The 18,334-nt window shown below is 34.4% G+C and overlaps 2 protein-coding genes across 10 annotated transcripts in view; one reads left to right on the top strand and one right to left on the bottom strand.

Moving 5' to 3' along the window:
• Nucleotides 1-11,069, top strand: part of LOC101738744 (myb-like protein I) — a 29,883-nt gene extending 18,814 nt beyond the window's left edge. For all 8 annotated transcript variants that reach the window (XM_062671815.1, XM_062671817.1, XM_062671811.1 and 5 more), the window contains 11 exons: nucleotides 160-242; nucleotides 906-981; nucleotides 1,955-2,040; nucleotides 2,801-2,876; nucleotides 3,467-3,560; nucleotides 4,046-4,110; nucleotides 4,592-4,709; nucleotides 5,581-5,690; nucleotides 6,457-6,554; nucleotides 7,010-8,603; nucleotides 10,699-11,069. In XM_062671815.1, the coding sequence (XP_062527799.1) occupies nucleotides 160-242; nucleotides 906-981; nucleotides 1,955-2,040; nucleotides 2,801-2,876; nucleotides 3,467-3,560; nucleotides 4,046-4,110; nucleotides 4,592-4,709; nucleotides 5,581-5,690; nucleotides 6,457-6,554; nucleotides 7,010-8,603; nucleotides 10,699-10,770 (2,472 nt within the window). In that variant the 3' untranslated portion in view covers nucleotides 10,771-11,069. The remainder of the gene's footprint in view (nucleotides 1-159; nucleotides 243-905; nucleotides 982-1,954; nucleotides 2,041-2,800; nucleotides 2,877-3,466; nucleotides 3,561-4,045; nucleotides 4,111-4,591; nucleotides 4,710-5,580; nucleotides 5,691-6,456; nucleotides 6,555-7,009; nucleotides 8,604-10,698) is intronic.
• Nucleotides 11,070-11,097: 28 nt separating this feature from the next.
• On the bottom strand, nucleotides 11,098-16,561 carry LOC101739083 (uncharacterized). 2 transcript variants are annotated; one of them, XM_004927789.5, is made up of 2 exons: nucleotides 15,492-16,561; nucleotides 11,098-11,520 (listed from the first exon to the last, which is right to left on the bottom strand). In XM_004927789.5, the coding sequence occupies exons 1-2, from the start codon at nucleotides 15,787-15,789 to the stop codon at nucleotides 11,420-11,422; spliced, it is 399 nt and encodes a 132-aa protein (XP_004927846.1). In that variant the 5' UTR covers nucleotides 15,790-16,561; the 3' UTR covers nucleotides 11,098-11,419. The 2 variants fall into 2 exon arrangements, with proteins under 2 accessions (XP_004927846.1, XP_004927845.1); XM_004927788.5 differs by having other exon boundaries at nucleotides 11,098-11,353; nucleotides 15,492-15,949.
• Between the last annotated feature and the right edge of the window lie 1,773 nt (nucleotides 16,562-18,334).

The following is an 18,334-nucleotide window of genomic DNA, read 5'->3' on the forward strand; positions in this document are numbered from 1 at the left end:
GCCCCATGTCTCAGCGCGCAAGGCGACAATCAATTCAATTTAAAGAAAGGAGAAACATATAATGAGATACCCCACGTCACATCCCAGATATCACACAAACAAATTATACAACTGTCTGCTGCATTCACTGATGAAATTAATGTTAAAATTCCTTCACAGAAAGTTTTGTGCACCGGGGCTGAAACCGAACAAACAAAACAAGAATCGCGCACCGCATCCGTTGTCAATCAATCTTACAACAGGTAATTTACAGACTGTGACTTTAAAGTCATTCAAGAGATGAAAGCAATGCACAATATTTAATATTTTTCTAATATTTTTTTCTTAATAATCATGATAATGTAAATAATCATGGTAGGCCTCCCACGAATTGACCGTTGATCTGTTAAAAGTCGCGGGAATCCGCTGCATGCAGACTGCGTAGGATCGGTTATTGTGGCGAACCTTGGAGGAGACATAATAATATATCTATTAGCAGTGGACGTCTGTGGGTTAAAAAAAAAAAAGAAAAAAATACATTCTAAATGCTAATTACGGACCCAAATCTTGTCGTATTGCCTTCATTTTTCTTATAAAACTGACTTACATTACATATTATGAACATTAATAAAAAATTAAATTGACATACAAATGGAAGATCAAACGATCAAGTTGTTATATTGTTGTTAACCAGTAGACTGGTAAAGAAATAGTTTTGTTTGACTCGTAGAAAATGACTTTTGCATTAATTTCGCCAATACCTTAATATACATAAAATACATAAATGTAATTATTTTTTTATCTAAAATATAGAATAATGACTTGATGATAACATAAGCTTCTTTATAACTTAGACAGCGCCAATAACAGACAAATTATTCGCAAAACCTATTGCTATTTACTTAATGTTTGATTATGTATTTCAGTGAGCAAGACGAGCCTGATTCTCGCTCAGAACAAATAATGGATCTGCAGAATTCACGCGAAACAGAAAACTTTAGAGTGAGTTTTTTTTTTTAATTTGCTCTTTTTTTTTAAATTAGTTCTTATTGCTATAGACATGGGGTCGAAATTATATTGTATAACGGCTGTCCCACTCTTTAAACAAAAATGCATAGTCACTTTGCAGGCCAATATATAAACTGTTGATACAAAATTTCACTGACACATAACACTTTCTAAAACGAGTTAGAAGCTTAATGTCGTAATTCCTGGTTCTTGGGTTGCATTATAGATGCCTATGCCATTTATATAAAAAAAGATTTTTTTCGAAAATTCATCAAAAAAAGATCAAAATTATAGATGAGAATTATAGTGATTCTTAGAATATGGAGGTAAATTCGACAATTTGGATAAACCGCATCTTTACAAATGAAGTGGCTTAACTATAAAAAAAAAAAACGTATACTTCGAACTACCTATAAAGATGTTCATATTCTATCAATTTATAATATTAAACAGTCTCTTCTAGTCTAGAAAAGGACAGAGTACTCTTTCTTTCTCTTTCAAATAAAGCGCATTCCTTAAAGTAATAAAATTTAATAATAAAAATATTACATTTCATCAATTATATTTTTACAAAAAAATAAGGGATTTTGATTTAGCCACTTCAATTCTAAAGGTGCGAAATGTGGGATGTGTAAACAATCGACATCGCGCTACACGTCATCCGGATCCTCCCGATCCACTAACGGTGCTTTTAGGTACCTCAAGCATGGGTCGTCGTTATGAAACTAACCCACAGACAAAGCCCACTGAGTTTCTCGCCAGATCTTCTCAGTGGGTCGCGTTTCCGATCCGATGATAGATTCTGCGAAGCACTGCTCTTGCTAGACCCAGTGCTAGCAACGCCTCCTGGTTTAAGCCCCGTGAGCTCACCTACACGTTAGGGTAACGCTGATATAGCCTCTCAAGGCTATCAGCATAAGTAGGAAAAAAAATGGGATGTAAAATGTTGCTTCGATACTGGTTCCAGGGAGGCGGTGACAGCGTCTTGGATGGGAGATCACTTCCCACGCTGCCCTCGCATCTCGGTAGCACCTATGGCAGTGACAGTGACAGGCAAGTACACCGCGATACGTTTTTGATACCAAATGTTAGTCGAACCTTGACCAAAACATGTCACTAAATTTATTATTACAAAAAGGCGCTCATGCAATTTAGTATACTTTTTTTTATTAGTCCCATACACCTATTAGGTTAAGTTGACTTTTAGAATACTTAAATAAAGTGATATTTTTTGTAAGTAAAGAGTAAATGGGAAAACTATTTTTAGACCGTCGATTTTTGAAGTCGTCGTGGCCTAAAGGATAAGACGTCCGGTGTATTCGTATCTAGCGATGTACCGATGTTCGAATCCCGCAGGCGGGTACCAATTTTTCTAATGAAATACGTACTTAATAATTGTTCACGATTGACTTCCACGGTGAAGGAATAACATCGTGTAATAAAAATCAAACCCGCAAAAATTATAATTTGCGTAATTCCTGGTGGTAGGACCTCTTGTGAGTCCGCACGGGTAAGTACCACCACCAAGCCTATTTCTGCCGTGAAGCAGTAATGCGTTTCGGTTTGAAGGGTGGGGTAGCAGTTGTAACTGTACTGAGACCTTAGAACTTATATCTCAAGGTGGGTGGCGCATTTACGTTGTAGATGTCTATGGGCTCCAGTAACCACTTAATATCAGGTGGGCTGTGAGCTCGTCTACCCATCTAAGCAATCCCGAGGAATGTTATATTAAAATTTAATAAACTCTATGCAGATTAGCTATTTATTTTTCGTGTTGAAATAATGTTGACTGTCATCATTGGTTTATTTATAGCGCATCAAGGAATAAATCCAACCAAAGGAATCGCTCGCGACGGAGAGCAACACAGGAGAGACAAACAGACGAGAGTGTAAGTTTATTGATCAGTTACATTTGTACTGTAAGTAGCACCTAAGCGCACGGGAAACTACTTGAAGGTAATTTTCTGGTAGTTTAGTGTTGTAGGTCCGCATGGTACCACTGCCTTGCCTATTTTTGCCACGAAGCAGTGATATGTTTCATTTTAGAGTGTTGAACAGCTGATTTTTAATACAATTGAGACTAGGCCACGCGTCTCATGGTGGATAGCATTATCCACTTTGTGATGTCTATGGGTTTCAATAACGACTTAATACTAGGTGGTCCATGAGTTATTTTGTCTATATACATAACCAAAAAAAACAGTTTTCCACAATATTTCTTAGATTAAAAAAGCAAATAACAAGAAGAAACAACTTAAAGGCCTCTGTTAATATCGGATTAGTCCCGTATGACGTCATTCTGTGATTCAGTGTTTTTGTCATCTAATGATGAAAATAATTAATTAATATAAACAACGTTACTGAATAAATTTATTAAAAAATTACAAAAATTTATTAATATAAATAACATGTTAGATCACATAACATACAATTATAATAATAACCTAACTAAAATGTAAACTTTTTTATTTATTTAAAGGTGTCCCAGTCAAATAATACAAGCCAAAGTATTAGACATGAACCGAGGCCAGAAACATCTAACGTCAATTCGGTTCCACCTGTCAGCCAGAACAGTAAGAATTTATTACAAAACATAACATACATAAATATGAATATAAATCTATACTAATATTATAAAGCTGAAGAGTTTGTTTGTTTGAACGCGCTAACCTCGGGAACTACTGGTCGGATTTGAAAAATTCTTTCTATATATAACATCAAGCTAAGACCAATACAAGCGGAGCACCAATAAATAATGTTTCAAAATCGGGGTTTTTTCCCTTTTGAGAACATCCAGTGCGTGCGCTGCAAAAAACGATTAAAGTTTCGCTAAAATAATGTATGACAGAATTGTTCCCCTTTAAAAGATCTAAAAAAAAGTCCGCGACAGCATAATAATATGTCTTTAAGTTAAGGTTGGCTTACTATAACGTTTTTTATGCTCACAAAATTTGTTCGAAAATAAAGCATTATTTGTGAACTATTCCACGCGGACGAAGCCGCGGGCAAAAGCTAGTATATATATTATATATATATTTAATAAATTCTATTTTTATAGCCGAGCATACGGGTATGCCTTATCCACATCTACCGCCGCCCTGTTGGAACACAAAATCCAATCAAGTGAGTTTTTTATGTTTTGAATTAATCAGAGAATGATCTATATGATGTTTAATAGTTTAAAAATAGAAATAACATTTATAATAATGAAATTTAAGGTGCTAAAAGATCGTCACTGAAGTCGAATATGAGATAAGTGGCCTACACTTAAAAGAAATAGATGTTGTATTGATTTTTCCAAGATAAGCGTAAATAAATGTAATTATAGTTATTTCATATTTTCTGAACCCGCAATATCTTATCTTTGACCTGTTTTAAACAGAATAAATATTTGTCAAACATGAGCGTCAGGGTTATTTAAATTTGATTGATTTACAATTATCTCAATCAGTAAGCAATATGTTATATATGTTGCACAAAAATAAAATTATTGTTACGTTGAAATATCAGGAAGCTAATGCCGAAACAAACATTATTCGCCTTCTGGTCGTGTTCGAAGAAATTTCCGTGTACATGAGAACTTATTGAATTTAAAACATTACAGGATGTTAGATCGAATCAGTTCACTCAGAATAGTCACTCGCAGACGATGGACCGGCTCCTGGGGACGCCGCAAATGACTTTCCCTCCCACAATGCCCTTCAACATGATGATGCCTTACGGTAAATATACATATATAGGTACATAAATAAAAACATTACTTCTATTTCTCACGGACCGACTAATACTGGTAATCACTACATAGTATAAAACAAAGTCGCTTTCTCTGTCCCTATATATGTCTGTCCCTGTGTATGCTTAAATCTTTAAAACTACGCAACGGATTTTGATGCGGTTTTTTTTAATAGGTAGAGTGATTGAAGAGGAAAGTTTATATGTATATAATAACATCCATTAAATAGTGGAGAAATCAATAATAAAGTACAGTTTCCGAAGCGAAGCGAGGGCGGGTCGCTAGTGCCCGAATAAAATATAAAATCGATTTTAAATCGTAAATTGATTCTATAACATAATTACATTAGATCTATTAAAAGCAAAAGCAACAAATTAAAGGGTTAGCGTGGTATGGACATGTGATGCATAGAGAGAAGATGCATGTGACTAGGAGATGTATGGAAATGGTAGTGCAAGGTAGAGGGAGAAGAGTTCGACCGATAAAGACATGGATGGAGTGTGTGAATGATGATATGAGAGAGAGAAGTGAGTGTTGAGATGACGGCTGATAGAAGAGAATGGAATAGAAAAATTTGCTGTGCCGAACCCACCTAGCGGGATAAGGTGGAGAAAAAGAAGAGATCTATTAAAAGCAAACTAGATAGAATATTAGGGTGTGATAACGAAAATTAGAACAATGAAAGTTATTAACTTTTAATGATAATTGCCAAAAACGTTAAACAAAGTTTTGATTTTTTTTTAAATCAACAAATTTTACATTTTACAATATTTTAATGTTTTTTATGTTCTTGCACGTTGCACACTGCTCCTCTAAGTCAAGTTATCAGTATGTTGTCTATATGGTTTGTTTTAATGAAGGCATGGTGGGAGGTTGCGGCTGCGGCTGCGGGTTGTGGGGAGCGTGGTGCTGGCAGCAACTGGTGATGCAACAACGCGATATACATCAACTACGCGAACAACTCAACCATGTAAGCTAAATATACACCATAGAGTCAAATAGTTGGAAACTCCAACATTTTAGCATGGAAAATAAAACTACATGACTGGCAACATTGTTGATGTCAGTCTCTTCCTTTTTTACTTTTCACCGCAAGCGAACGTGTTTACCATATTATTAATAAAATATCAAGTGTATAAACATAGATATAAACTGTATTGCACCACAAAGCACAAGTTTTCTTTATAGCAGCAACCAGCCCATCCAGCCCACACCAAAACACAAATGCTTAAGGTCTAATGTGTAAGACGTCATATGCATGAGTAATGAAAAATTTTAGTTTTAAAATAATTAAGTTTCGAAATTAGTCGGATGATTTTTAATCTATATATCTATCTATACTGCTTAGCTGAGTGAACGAACTCACAGCCCACCTGGTGTTAAATTGTTACAGGAGCCCATAGACATCTACTTCGTAAATGCCGCCACCTACCTTGAGATATAAGTTCTAATGTCTCAGTATGGTTACAGCGGCTGCCACACCCTTCAAACCGAAATGCATTATTGCTTCACAGCAAAAATAGGCAGGATGGTGGTACCTACCCACGCGGACTCACAAGAGGTCCTACCACCAGTATTTGAGAAATTGTAGGCAGTAAAATACTTGATAAAAGTCCATTCTTCACTAGCTATACACCTATTATTGATTATGAACCTTAAAACCCTTCCGGTGCTGTTAGAATTCTTCTGATGTCTTCCAATGTGCAGGCAGGTTAAATGTGTTTAATTTGTAACAGCTGGAAGAGCGATGGCGGGCCGAAACCGCCTCGCACACGCTCAACAATCAAGTACCTCCCGGTAACAGAGCCAACAACTACTGGGATAACTTTAGAAGGTATTTATTACATTAGAACTATACAAACGGGCAGTGAACAGCATGTATTCCGAAAAGAGACAGCAATGGATAGCGAAAAATTGCATTATTCTGTAATGAACTTTTCTGTTTTCAGATATTAGACATGTTTAAAAAAAAATTGTATATTTATATCATTATTAAGATAGTTTTATTGCAAGTTTAAATATACCTACCTAAAATATAAAGTTACCGGTACAGAAATAATAATGGATGAGGGTGAGAATTGTGTGTTGCCCTGGTTGGTTTGTTTAACGTAAAATTTCACTTTCATATAATTAAAATGCTTTCGCATTTATAAAATGTAACCATCGCAGTGATCCCCATTTTTATTGACGTATTTTTACTAACCTTTGTTTTAAATATAAATATTTTTAAATTCATTTGATTATTTATCTATTTTTTTCGCATTTAACGTAGCCTTTTTGGATTTTCAGCTATTCCCGTCAAAACCTTCTGTCGGCAAATAATAAAGTTAATGCAGATGGCCACTTGGGTTCTGGTCCCCCCCACAACCCTCACCCACTGGTTGAGAGATCCCATAATACGTTACGTCGCACGCCGTCTGCCAGTTCTCCATGCGTGACCCCCAAGAGAAACACCAACGCGGCCAGTTCCTCTCAAAACGTTCCTCAATTGCCACAAACTAATAACGAAGACTTGCCGAATCGTCACGCGCGCATGAATGTCTCCTACGAACGATCTCTATCGTTTTCATCCGCGCCCGATGTTCTGAACGTCAATCAGAACGCAGATTCTGAAATGGCGGTCGCATCTCATTCCAGAAACGTCGATGACAGTAACACCACAAACATACCTAACGTGAACATAAACAGGCAAGAAAGCGCACCGCCTCCGTTTAGGAATTTGAATATAACAAATCCGATACCGGAAATTATTCAATCCCATTCCAATAATTTGAACAGCTCGACGAATGGCAAGAGGAAATCTTCGTCGAAATTGCCCGCGAAAAATTCATCAAACCGTAGGAATTGCGCTTTAGATTATTCTCAAACGAGCAATATAAATATTGCCAGTCTGTCGGAGGTACCGAACCCTAATTTGGCTTCGACAAGTCGCGAAAACGAAGACAAGGCCACATCTAAACTGTTTGATCTTTTGAGGGAAAATATATATTCGGAAGTGACGACTCTGATCGGGGTCAATGAATCTCATCCAGACTTTCTGATACAACTGTTTAGGGAGTTGCAATTGATCAGTTCTGAAAATTTGCGACAGAAAGTACTGCAATCGATTCGGAACGTTCTGTCTCAATACAACACGATGCTCGAGAATCATGATAACGATGAAACAGAAGAGCTAACCAGACCCGATACCGTGTCCACCACTGCTCCAACTGAACACACAAACTATAACGACTGCAGCTCGGCTTCTATGCAAAATGTCTGTGCAAATACAATGCAGATTGATAGCAAAATTGTCCGATTTTTGATTATGAAAAGCGAAGAAATATGCACAACAGAATTTCTTGATACTTTAGCTTCACATATTTTGAGCAACTACCCAGACAGAAGATATTCGCAACAGACCAAAAGAAGACTTCAGGAGTTCCTATCTAAGTACGAGAGAATGCGCGTTTCTGACGTGTCAAACGACATATTTGAAAACTTACCTTTGTATATAGCAGCGAGTACGGAAGGTGAATCGATTCCGATGAGCAACGATTTAGACTCATCAAGGTTACAAGATGTCGCAGGATCTTTGAATCTATTTAGTTCGAGCGACAGTCAGCTACATCAAGTGAATGCGTGCCCTTATGATATGTGGCCCGGCCATCTCCACATAGACATCGAACCTACAGACGTGAATGATGGTGCTCATCACTCTAACCAGGATAGCAAAGTTGATCTTATAAATTGTTCGGAAATGCATAATGGCGATTTGGCAGAGGCAGACCAAACTTGCCATGTCGATATGGACGAGAGTGGCACTGTCGATGGTGATGAAGCTGGAGTCAATGCGGAAGCTCTGCCCGACGTCGTGGATACCGACGAAGTCACGCCTACAGAGGTAATGCAACATGTTCTTTATTGTACATGTCTGCCGCTAATTACTTACTCTCATCAAAACCAATAACAATTGAACACTCATTTATAAAGTGTCGTTCGACGCTCAAGCCATATACTAACAAAATTGATTGTAACCCACGCTTGTTAAAATCAATGAAATCACCAGTCATAATAATAATACGGTCCGACTTCATATATGAAAATATGAATCCGGATAATTATCATTCAAAATTGCTAACATTACTAAACACGACTGAAAGTAGGTAATGAATTGCCTGTGACGTCATTTGAGGTCATTTTATTATAAACGATGAGCTAACCGTACTATGTCATACGCATAACGATTAGTCACATAGGACATCAAGCGTTGTGATTGATGTTTAGCATGAGATGAAAAATGTAAGATTTTTTTTATCTAGTAATTTAAGATATAGTTCATGAACTTTTCAAGAAAACAGCCGTTGCATGGCCTTTTTAATATTTAACATCCCATATGTATTGATTGTATTGAAAGTGATGTCCGTTCACCTGTCGAACGCTTATTTCGGGTTGAATCCATGTTTTTATATTTTTTGTTTCTTTTTTGCGAGGAATTGATTTTCGTTCATTATTTCCCATTGTACTGCTGAACGCAATATTGCTTTTGTGATACTAAAATTTATGGATTCAGTGCAAATAAGACATAACTAAAATAATCACAACAGGTTTGGGTATAACGTAATGTATTGTATCTTTTTTGAACTTTTTGGACTCGACGCCCGGATTAGATATATTTTTTTCCAAGTAATGAGAGTTATAAAGAAAGTCTAATAGTGGGCAGTGGCTTTATGACATAGCTGATGTGCATTTTTTTTTTTTTTTTTTTTTTATTGCTTAGGTGGGTGGACGAGCTCACAGCCCACCTGATGTTAAGTGGTTACTGGAGCCCATAGACATCTACAACGTAGACGCGCCACCCACCTTGAGATACAAGTTCTAAAGTCTCAGTATAGTTACAACGGCTACCCCACCCTTCAAACCGAAACGCATTACTGCTTCACGGCAGAAACAAGCAGGGCGGTGGTGCCTATCCGCGCGGACTCACAAGAGGTCCTACCACCAGTAATTACGCAAATTATAATTTTGCGGGTTTCATTTTTATTACACGATGTTATTCCTTCACCGTGGAAGTCAATCGTGAACATTTGTTGAGTACATATTTCATTAGAAAAATTGGTACCCGCCTGCGGGATTCGAACACCGGTGCATCGCTCAACACGAATGCACCGGACGTCTTATCCTTTAGGCCACGACGACTTCTGATGTGGCATGATCAACATAACAACGCGGTGACCGTAGGTCCTGTGCTTCCGACGATATTTTTTTTTATTAACTACCGTACTACCCACTTAATTACCCTTGTACAATTGACAGTTTTTTACGTTGATGTTCGAAATCTATAATTTAATAACTGTATTCTGTGGTTATCTTCGTAAATGAATATGTTTTTCCCAAAAACTATTATTCAGATCATCTCAGGTTATACAAAATTTTAAATAATAACCATGGTGGTGAATTTTTGCTCAAAGGTTTTAGATTTGCTACTAATAAGCTACACAAACTAAGATTGATTTTAGATTACTTTTATATTAGCATGTTTGTCTCTTAAATTAGCTTTATAAAGATTGTAACGCTTTTATAAAATAATAAACCCATTAAAATGTTACAATGCGTTTTTTTTTAATTATTATTTAGGATCTTCTTCTTTTATTGATATGAAGAATATCTGCTCTAATAAATAGCTATTTTGATAGAATTATATTATTTTCCTGTCAGGAGACCCTCTTTATATGGCACTAAATTCTAAAATATAGAAAGCCAAAACTTAATTTTACTATAATACTTATAATGTGCAGGGCACTTAATAAAAGTCAATAAATTTTACAAAAGTTTTAATTTCAGGTACATATATCACAGTTTGTTCACTAACTTAAATCATACTCGCAAATAGTTCACATACATAATCACAACTTATTTATTATTATAAACTTATGTTCATGATGATAGATCTGAAGTTAAAATATGTAAAATAAAATATTATATTTTTTATGTTAAAGGCAGAAGCAGAGTGGCTTGGACTTGACTGTGTACCAACAAGACTCCACATGGAACAAGCACCTGAAAAATAGAAGAGGAATTTATATTATTGTGTAACAATGAAACAAACACTCAACACTACATCATTTTTAATGATGTTATCGGTGTTTGAGTGGGCCTGTAAAAAAAACGTTTCATTAGATCTTCTATCTGCATCTGAAACAAAAAGCAATACACAAAAGTAATTAGATTTTTTCCATTTAATGTGTTTTTTGTGTTCTGCTGCTAGGTCACCTAAAAGTTAACTAATATCCTGTGAGGTGTTGTTTGTTTGCGTGGTATTCTTTGTGTATTCTATATTTTATTTTACTAATAAACAAATGGATGTTAATGATTGCATAATTTAAATAAAAACCCCCTTTACCTAGTTACAATTTTATTTAATCTTAAAATATGAGAAACATTTCAAAGTTAGAGTCTGAAATTGTACTTAGTGTCCCAATTCACTTCACAAAATATCACACTAACATCACAAAGAAGAAGCACAGTTTAAATAACTATAAAAATGTCCGCCATGTATGTTCCAGAAAAGACTTTCCAATATATCTTCTGAACTTGGTTTTAATTTTGCAGTCTCGTGTGTCTCAGGTCCAATGTTTTTCTTTCTTTGAACTTCTGCAGATAAAATGGAGATATCTAATTATTGTTTTCGTTTGCACTTGCTTCATTAAACCAAAGATATTATATCATATGGACCATGAGACAACGAGATATATCTGGATTGTTGTGTGTTGGACGAAGCAAACAGGGGTTGGAGTTGGTGGTTGTTGGCACCATAACCTCTGAAATAAAGTCAAATTTCATCACACAAAGGATTAAGACTTCCAGCAGGAAGTCTTAATATAGTTTTGTTGCCGTTTCATTAATTACAATTTTATTATATAACAATGGTATAATTTATGTCTATAAACCCATTTAAGATGAGTTTTTAAATTTAATATATGTGAATTTTTTTGGGCACTAAGTATGTACTAAAAAAGTACTTAATTTAACTCTGTAGGTAAAAGATAATTACAAATATCATCAACTTCGCAAAATATTCTATATAATTAAATTAACTGGGCAATTGCTGGTTATTAGTTGAAAATTGAAAATGTTTATGTGATTAAGATTACTTTAAGTTATTTTTTTAACAAATTTGCTTAGTACATTGTTACCAGATTGCGTTTGCTGACAATGTAAGTTATCAATACTTTTTTGGCAGCCTAAGAGCTAATTACCTAATTGTTGGCAGCCTAAGGGCTATTCCAACTATGCATCGTTTGGAATACATATATGAGTACTTTTTTTATAAGCTTAGACAGGTGAACCAGCTCACGGCCCTTCTCGTGGCTACTGGAACCCATAAACATCAAGAAGCTAAATGCCGCCAACCAATTTGAGGCATGAGTTCTAAGTGATGGTTTAACAGTACAAGGCCTGCCTCACCCTTCAAACCGAATAGGTAAGGTTCAGCTAGACTTAAAACAATTTAAGATTTTTAAAGCGTGGTTCTTTAACGCAGCTTTCTTTTGGTCATGAGGAATAAGACCGGATTTCGCCTTTATCTGGAGAGTGGACGCGGCGGGAATATCGCTGATGAACCAACTGAAATCTCCTGTCGCTCAAGCGCCGTACGAGTCTCCGATAGGATCTGTCCCGTCTCACTCAACCGAGGCAGGCTGGCGACCTTACCGCGGTTGCAGTAGGGTTTGGCAGATGAAAATGGGAAGCGTCAGAACGCTACTTTGAAAAAGATGGCGCGGCACTCCTTTATCGTGGCTGCCGCTAATTACGTAACCGCACTGGGCGACGGAGCAACAGAAAGCCGACCGAAACATGTCTTGTATAATCCCCCAGAACCTCTCTCGGTGCTTTTAGGCTCTTCAAGCACCAGTCACCGTCCTCGTCGAACTCAACTACGACGAAGGATTCGATTAACTAACCATAGACACAACCCACTGATTTTTTCGCCGAATTTTCTGCGCGTCGCAATTCCGATCCAGTGGTAGATTATACAAAGCACTGCTTTTGTTAGGGCTAGTGTGAGCAAACTCTCTTAGATTGAATCCCTAAGCTCACCTACCCGTTCGTGCCTAGCTGAAATAGGCCCATAGGCTACCAGCGAATAGGTAGAAAGAAAATAATATATAAAAATTGTAACATAATAAAATAATGAATATAGTTTGTACTTCTGACTTATAACTAAACAAATGTGATCTTTAAATGTAACTTCGTAAAGACTAAATTTTAACGCACTATTTATTGTTAATTTATTTATACATATTATGCTTAAAATAATTACACCAGTGTAATTATTCTAAGTACATATCATCTTCTCGCATTAAAATTGTATAATTTAAAAACTTACTAATTTTACAGGAGAGTGTTTTAAATGTTTAACATGTAATATTTTTAATATTAATCATTATTTCAAAATTTATTTTTAATTTTTTAACAGTTACATTATCTGTCTTTTAAAGTAAGACAAAATGGTGTATTAATTTTGTTAACAGTACATACAACTACAACTACAACTACAAAACATAAGTAAACTAAAAAAAACTAAACTATGCTCTTTTAACAGTATTTATGAAAAAAAATACTGGTGATAACAAATGTTTCCGTATATTAACTCAATTTCTAATATTTTTGGCAATTGTACACTTTTAATGCGAAAAGGCTATATGTGGGTCTTAAAATAGATGCTAAAAACGAAACCATTAATTGTATTGCAATTCAGTAACTTTAAACCACTTAATCGATTTTTTTTTAATGAAATGAAATAGCTGAATGCATACAATAAACAATTTAACAAGTGAACATTTTCCCATAAACCAAACGGACATTAGCTGTAAGATACAGAAAGTAAGGAACTGTGTTCCTGATGGGAATCCCAGACTGCACACATACTTTACTTGGTTAAACTTCACACATGCTAAGCTTTTCAATATCTTTAGGAGCATTTTGAAATATTTCATACAGAAATATTGAAAACTGCATTACTTTAAGGCCACAACAGTTACAACTTTTTGGTTTTAACCTCATGTTTATGAAGACAGATGTCTTGGATCATGAAAACTATTAAATATTCTAAATATCATTAATAATAAACTCATGACTAAATCATAAGAGTGGATAATTAATAAAAAAAATCATAAATTTTCATGTATTTTCAAGTGTTCAAAATCATCTTATTGGTGCTTGAACATAAAAAACTAAGGTATTTGAAATGTGAAACCTGAGATTAAACTGTAAAAATAGTTTTAATTCTGCTTCATTACAATGAGCAATTCAATTAATAATATAATGTACATATTTAAAATATTACATACGTCATTCATTTTGCAAGCAACTTAATCATCATAATTTATATTAAACTATACAATAGACTAATGTAGAAATTACCTCTATAAAACAGAACACTCATGTACAGTATATATGAAATATAGTGATATAATCATAAATATTTTAGTACATTAGTAGACAATTTGAGGGCAGCAATTATTATGAAATTGCCAATTAAACACAGATAATGAAAAAATGAATTTCACTTTTTTATTGAAAAATCATTATGGGAAATTTTATTAAACTGCCTTTCCATGATTGGCTGACGTAATTTGATCTTTTATAATTTTCTTATCATTGATGTATATGTGAAGAATATAAAGGATTTAAAAAAATTTAAAAACCCAGCTTTAATACATGAGTCGACTATTATCAAAGCCGGCAATGTGACTTTTGGACAATTATTGGTAAATCAGAAAAACGAATTGACTTTGTATTCCATTGACAGTCACAAAACTCTTCTGAACGACATCTTAGATAAATAACAGGTTAAGTATTAACCTTTATTTAATGCAGGTTTTGAACCGTATTCTTTGAAGGAGACGATTATATTCAAATCAATCTGTATTGACATATCAATCACATTTTTTTGTCCAAATGCACAGATTGCCACCTTTGATAATAGACGACTCACATTTTTGTTCAAATTTTCTTATACTGCTCTGTGTAACGAGCAATGAATCAGAATAAAATAAATACAAAATTACATATGTGTTCTGCCTTAAAAGCGCTAGTTGTGAAACTGCAACAAAACTAAAAACTTCTACTAGATTATTAGGTAGTGAATCTGAAGACTTCCTGCAATGTGTAAAAGAAAGAGTTTTGTTTTGCAACTATGTAATATTTAATACTACTGTTTCATAAGATTTGTTTTTAATATGTTTTATGACTTTACTTAAGATTGCTCATGATGTCAAATGACAAGCATGTTTGGCAAAAGTTATAATCAAAAACAGGGCTGTCCAAACTACATATCTTTGCAGGCTAATTAAATTTACTACTAAAGTTGGAGGGCGGCAGAAAAATATATTTTCAAAAACAAATAGTTTCCAGGAATTCCTTCAATTATGGTAAAAGATAGCTTCACTTTTAAATGATGTCATGAGAATGGAATCTTACAAGAATAAAGATAAATTATACCAAATATTGATTATATGTTTTGACAAAAAATTCTATTATCCAAACGATTTATATCCATAACCATTTTCTGATTAAACATGCATTGTAGGCCGAATGCGGCCTGCAAGCCGTTGTCTGGCCAGCCCTGATCTAACATTATTCATTACATAGTTACAATCTGATTACTGCAAATGCTTGAAAAACGTATGGTTTTTAGATATGTATGAAGATCATTGAATAACAGTCATTTGTTCATTTTTCTGTTTGGATTAAATGATCTTCATATTCAAATTAGTGTATTGCCTACCTTCTCGAAAACGCTTGCTCTGTGGATAGCCGCTGTTATCAGCACTTCTTTTTCTAGCTGTGGTTACAAGGGTGTTCACGTTCTTTTCAATTGGGACTTCCTGCATCTCACAATCTGTTGCCATGTGGTTGATACCCGACGTTTTTACTTCATGAAATCCATAGTAAAAATTTGTGGATATGTGTACATTGTGGCATTGACCTGGTTGGTTGGCGTCACCGCAAATCGGAGCAGGTCGAACAGCATCAAAATTATATCTAGCACCCTGAAGGCAAGATTCAATGGTATTGGCTGGCATTTTATGAGCTATCTAGTGTTTTTGAACTATTGAAAACTTTGTTTTATAAACACAAAACGTGGTATACACTTCGTTCGAGAAAAGCCGAATCAAAACGAATAATGCTTGCTTCCAGTGTGACCAGATTTTATTTGACGAATCTACTGCTTGTGGAGGTTAAAATCTACGGAATTCTACCAAAAGAGAACGAGAAATACTACAAATCTATAATACTTGTTTTTGCCGTCGTGTTACAACGTAAAAACATGATTTTTTCTTTGATTAAATAATAAAAATAACAAAGAAACCACCATTAATTCAAGAGACCAATGTTATTTTTTTAAATTAAATATTTACAAAAAAAAAAAAAACTTAAACATAAAAACATACAAACAAAACACATGCCATCATAATTGGTAGTAGATATGCTATTCGTACATTAAATCACTCTACAATTGGATCTCTCATATTGAATGGCCAACCAATTGTCTTCACTGAAACTGTTAAAAGCCTTAGCGTTACCTTTAACTCTTACTTAAGCTGAAATGAGCAGGTTAACAATGTAAGTAGTAAAGTTAACTTTGCATTCCATTCACTCAATATTTTTTGCCTTTGGAAACTAAAATTTCTCTTGCCCAAAGTCTCATTTTACCTATTTTGGACTACGCTGATGCTTGCTACCTGGATGCCACTGAGGAGCTTCTCAATAAGCTTGAGAGTTTGCAAAATTTGTGCATCCGTTTTATTTTTGGTCTCAAAAAAAATCAAAAAAATAAAATTTTTTTTATTCAACATAAATGAAAGTACATACTTGTTGAACGTCAAAAGAACTGCTGCCAATTCACAAGAACTAGCCTCCATCCTGAGAAGAATTGGCAAGAAACTCAACGGGCATGTCTTTTTTTTTAAATATTAGTTCTTTTTTTTAATATTAGATATTTTTTAAATATTCATTTTTACAATGACTATTATAACATAACAATTATTACAATATTGAAATGCCCGGAGCGAGCAACTCATTCCCACTTCATACAATCTTCTAGATAATCATTGACTTTATAGTAAGCTTTATTGCACAGATGTTCTTTAATAGTTTTCTTAAACCTATGTATATATGGGCGCAAACGCCACTACCTATTGGCAATAATTAACATAATAATATATAGTTTAGTTTATTCTATGTTAATATTTATTTATTATTAGCAAGATAAAACTGTTATTCTACCATATTTAATAATTAGCAGACACTGTTTTGATGTGAAAATGTTCAGAATATGTTTATTGTTTATATTATTGCTTAAAAACACAAATGACTGTATAAATAATTAAATATTAATAAAGAATAAATATTGATAATAATTTTTATTATAATGAACAGTAATAATTAAGTATTGTAATTGTTATGCAATGATGTTGGCGCCATCTATTATTAGGCTGGATAATAACAATGTTAGTTAATATTACTTAAAAGTAATTCATGTAAAATAAATAAATGTCAGTCATGTAAAAATCACTAAAATATGTATTGTGAATATTAAGCTATATTTTGTGAATTGTTTCGCCGTAATTACATTTGTTTGTATAAAAGAAGTTGTAGTTGCTATAACCATCAATCACAAAATGGCTAATTGTGTAAAAACCACTGAATAACTCAGGCGTGGCTTTTTGTTGTAAACAAGTAATGTTGAAGTTTTATAGAATTGTATTGTATTTTCATTGTAAAAGAACTTATGTGTGTAAATCCTGGCTTAACGCCGACATATATGTAGGTTCTGAACATCTTGTGGGATTTTGTTGTACAGGCGCACAGACAAACACCCGAATGAGTTTCGTATCTTATGTAACCTCATCGGCACAACAAGCTTGTGTTTGTTCCTAGTATTTCTATTATGTGTGTCCGACATTTTAGGAAACTCCTCAATATGTTTACGAACATACATCAAATTTTCAAAGATGTACTGGGATGGCATAGTGAGAACTTTAATTTCTTAAAATTTTTCCCTCAGGGATTCCCTTGAGTGCAAGTTATAAATAGCACGTACAGCTCTTTTCTGCAGAATAAATACCATTTCTGCATCGGCCGCATTGCCCCATAGCAAAATGTGACACTGTGGAAGTAGCTAAAGTAAACTAAACGAGCCGTGTCCGCATTTGTTAACATTCTAATTTTTTTTACTGCGTATGCTGCAGAGCTCGGCTTACTCGCCAATTATGAATATGAGGTCTCCAATGCAGTTTGAAGTCCACTGTTATACCAAGAAATACGGTTGACTCTACAAGCTCCAATGATTCCTCAGAAACAATTACATAACTATCTACTTGTCTCACATTTAAAGATGATTTAATACATTTTAAAGTAAATTTAATACATTTAGTTTTCTTACTATTCAATAATAGGTTATTGATACGGAACCAATGAACCACACACGAAATCGCATCATTCACTTCGTCATAGATTTGTAATTGTCGTTTAATTTTAAATAGAAGAAGAATTTTAAATAGGTTCAGAAGTCGTCGTAGCCTAACGGATAAGACGTCCGGTGCATTCGTGTTAAAGCGATGCACC

Source organism: Bombyx mori, chromosome 13, assembly GCF_030269925.1.
Source record: "Bombyx mori chromosome 13, ASM3026992v2".
Taxonomy (NCBI): Eukaryota; Metazoa; Arthropoda; class Insecta; order Lepidoptera; family Bombycidae; genus Bombyx; species Bombyx mori.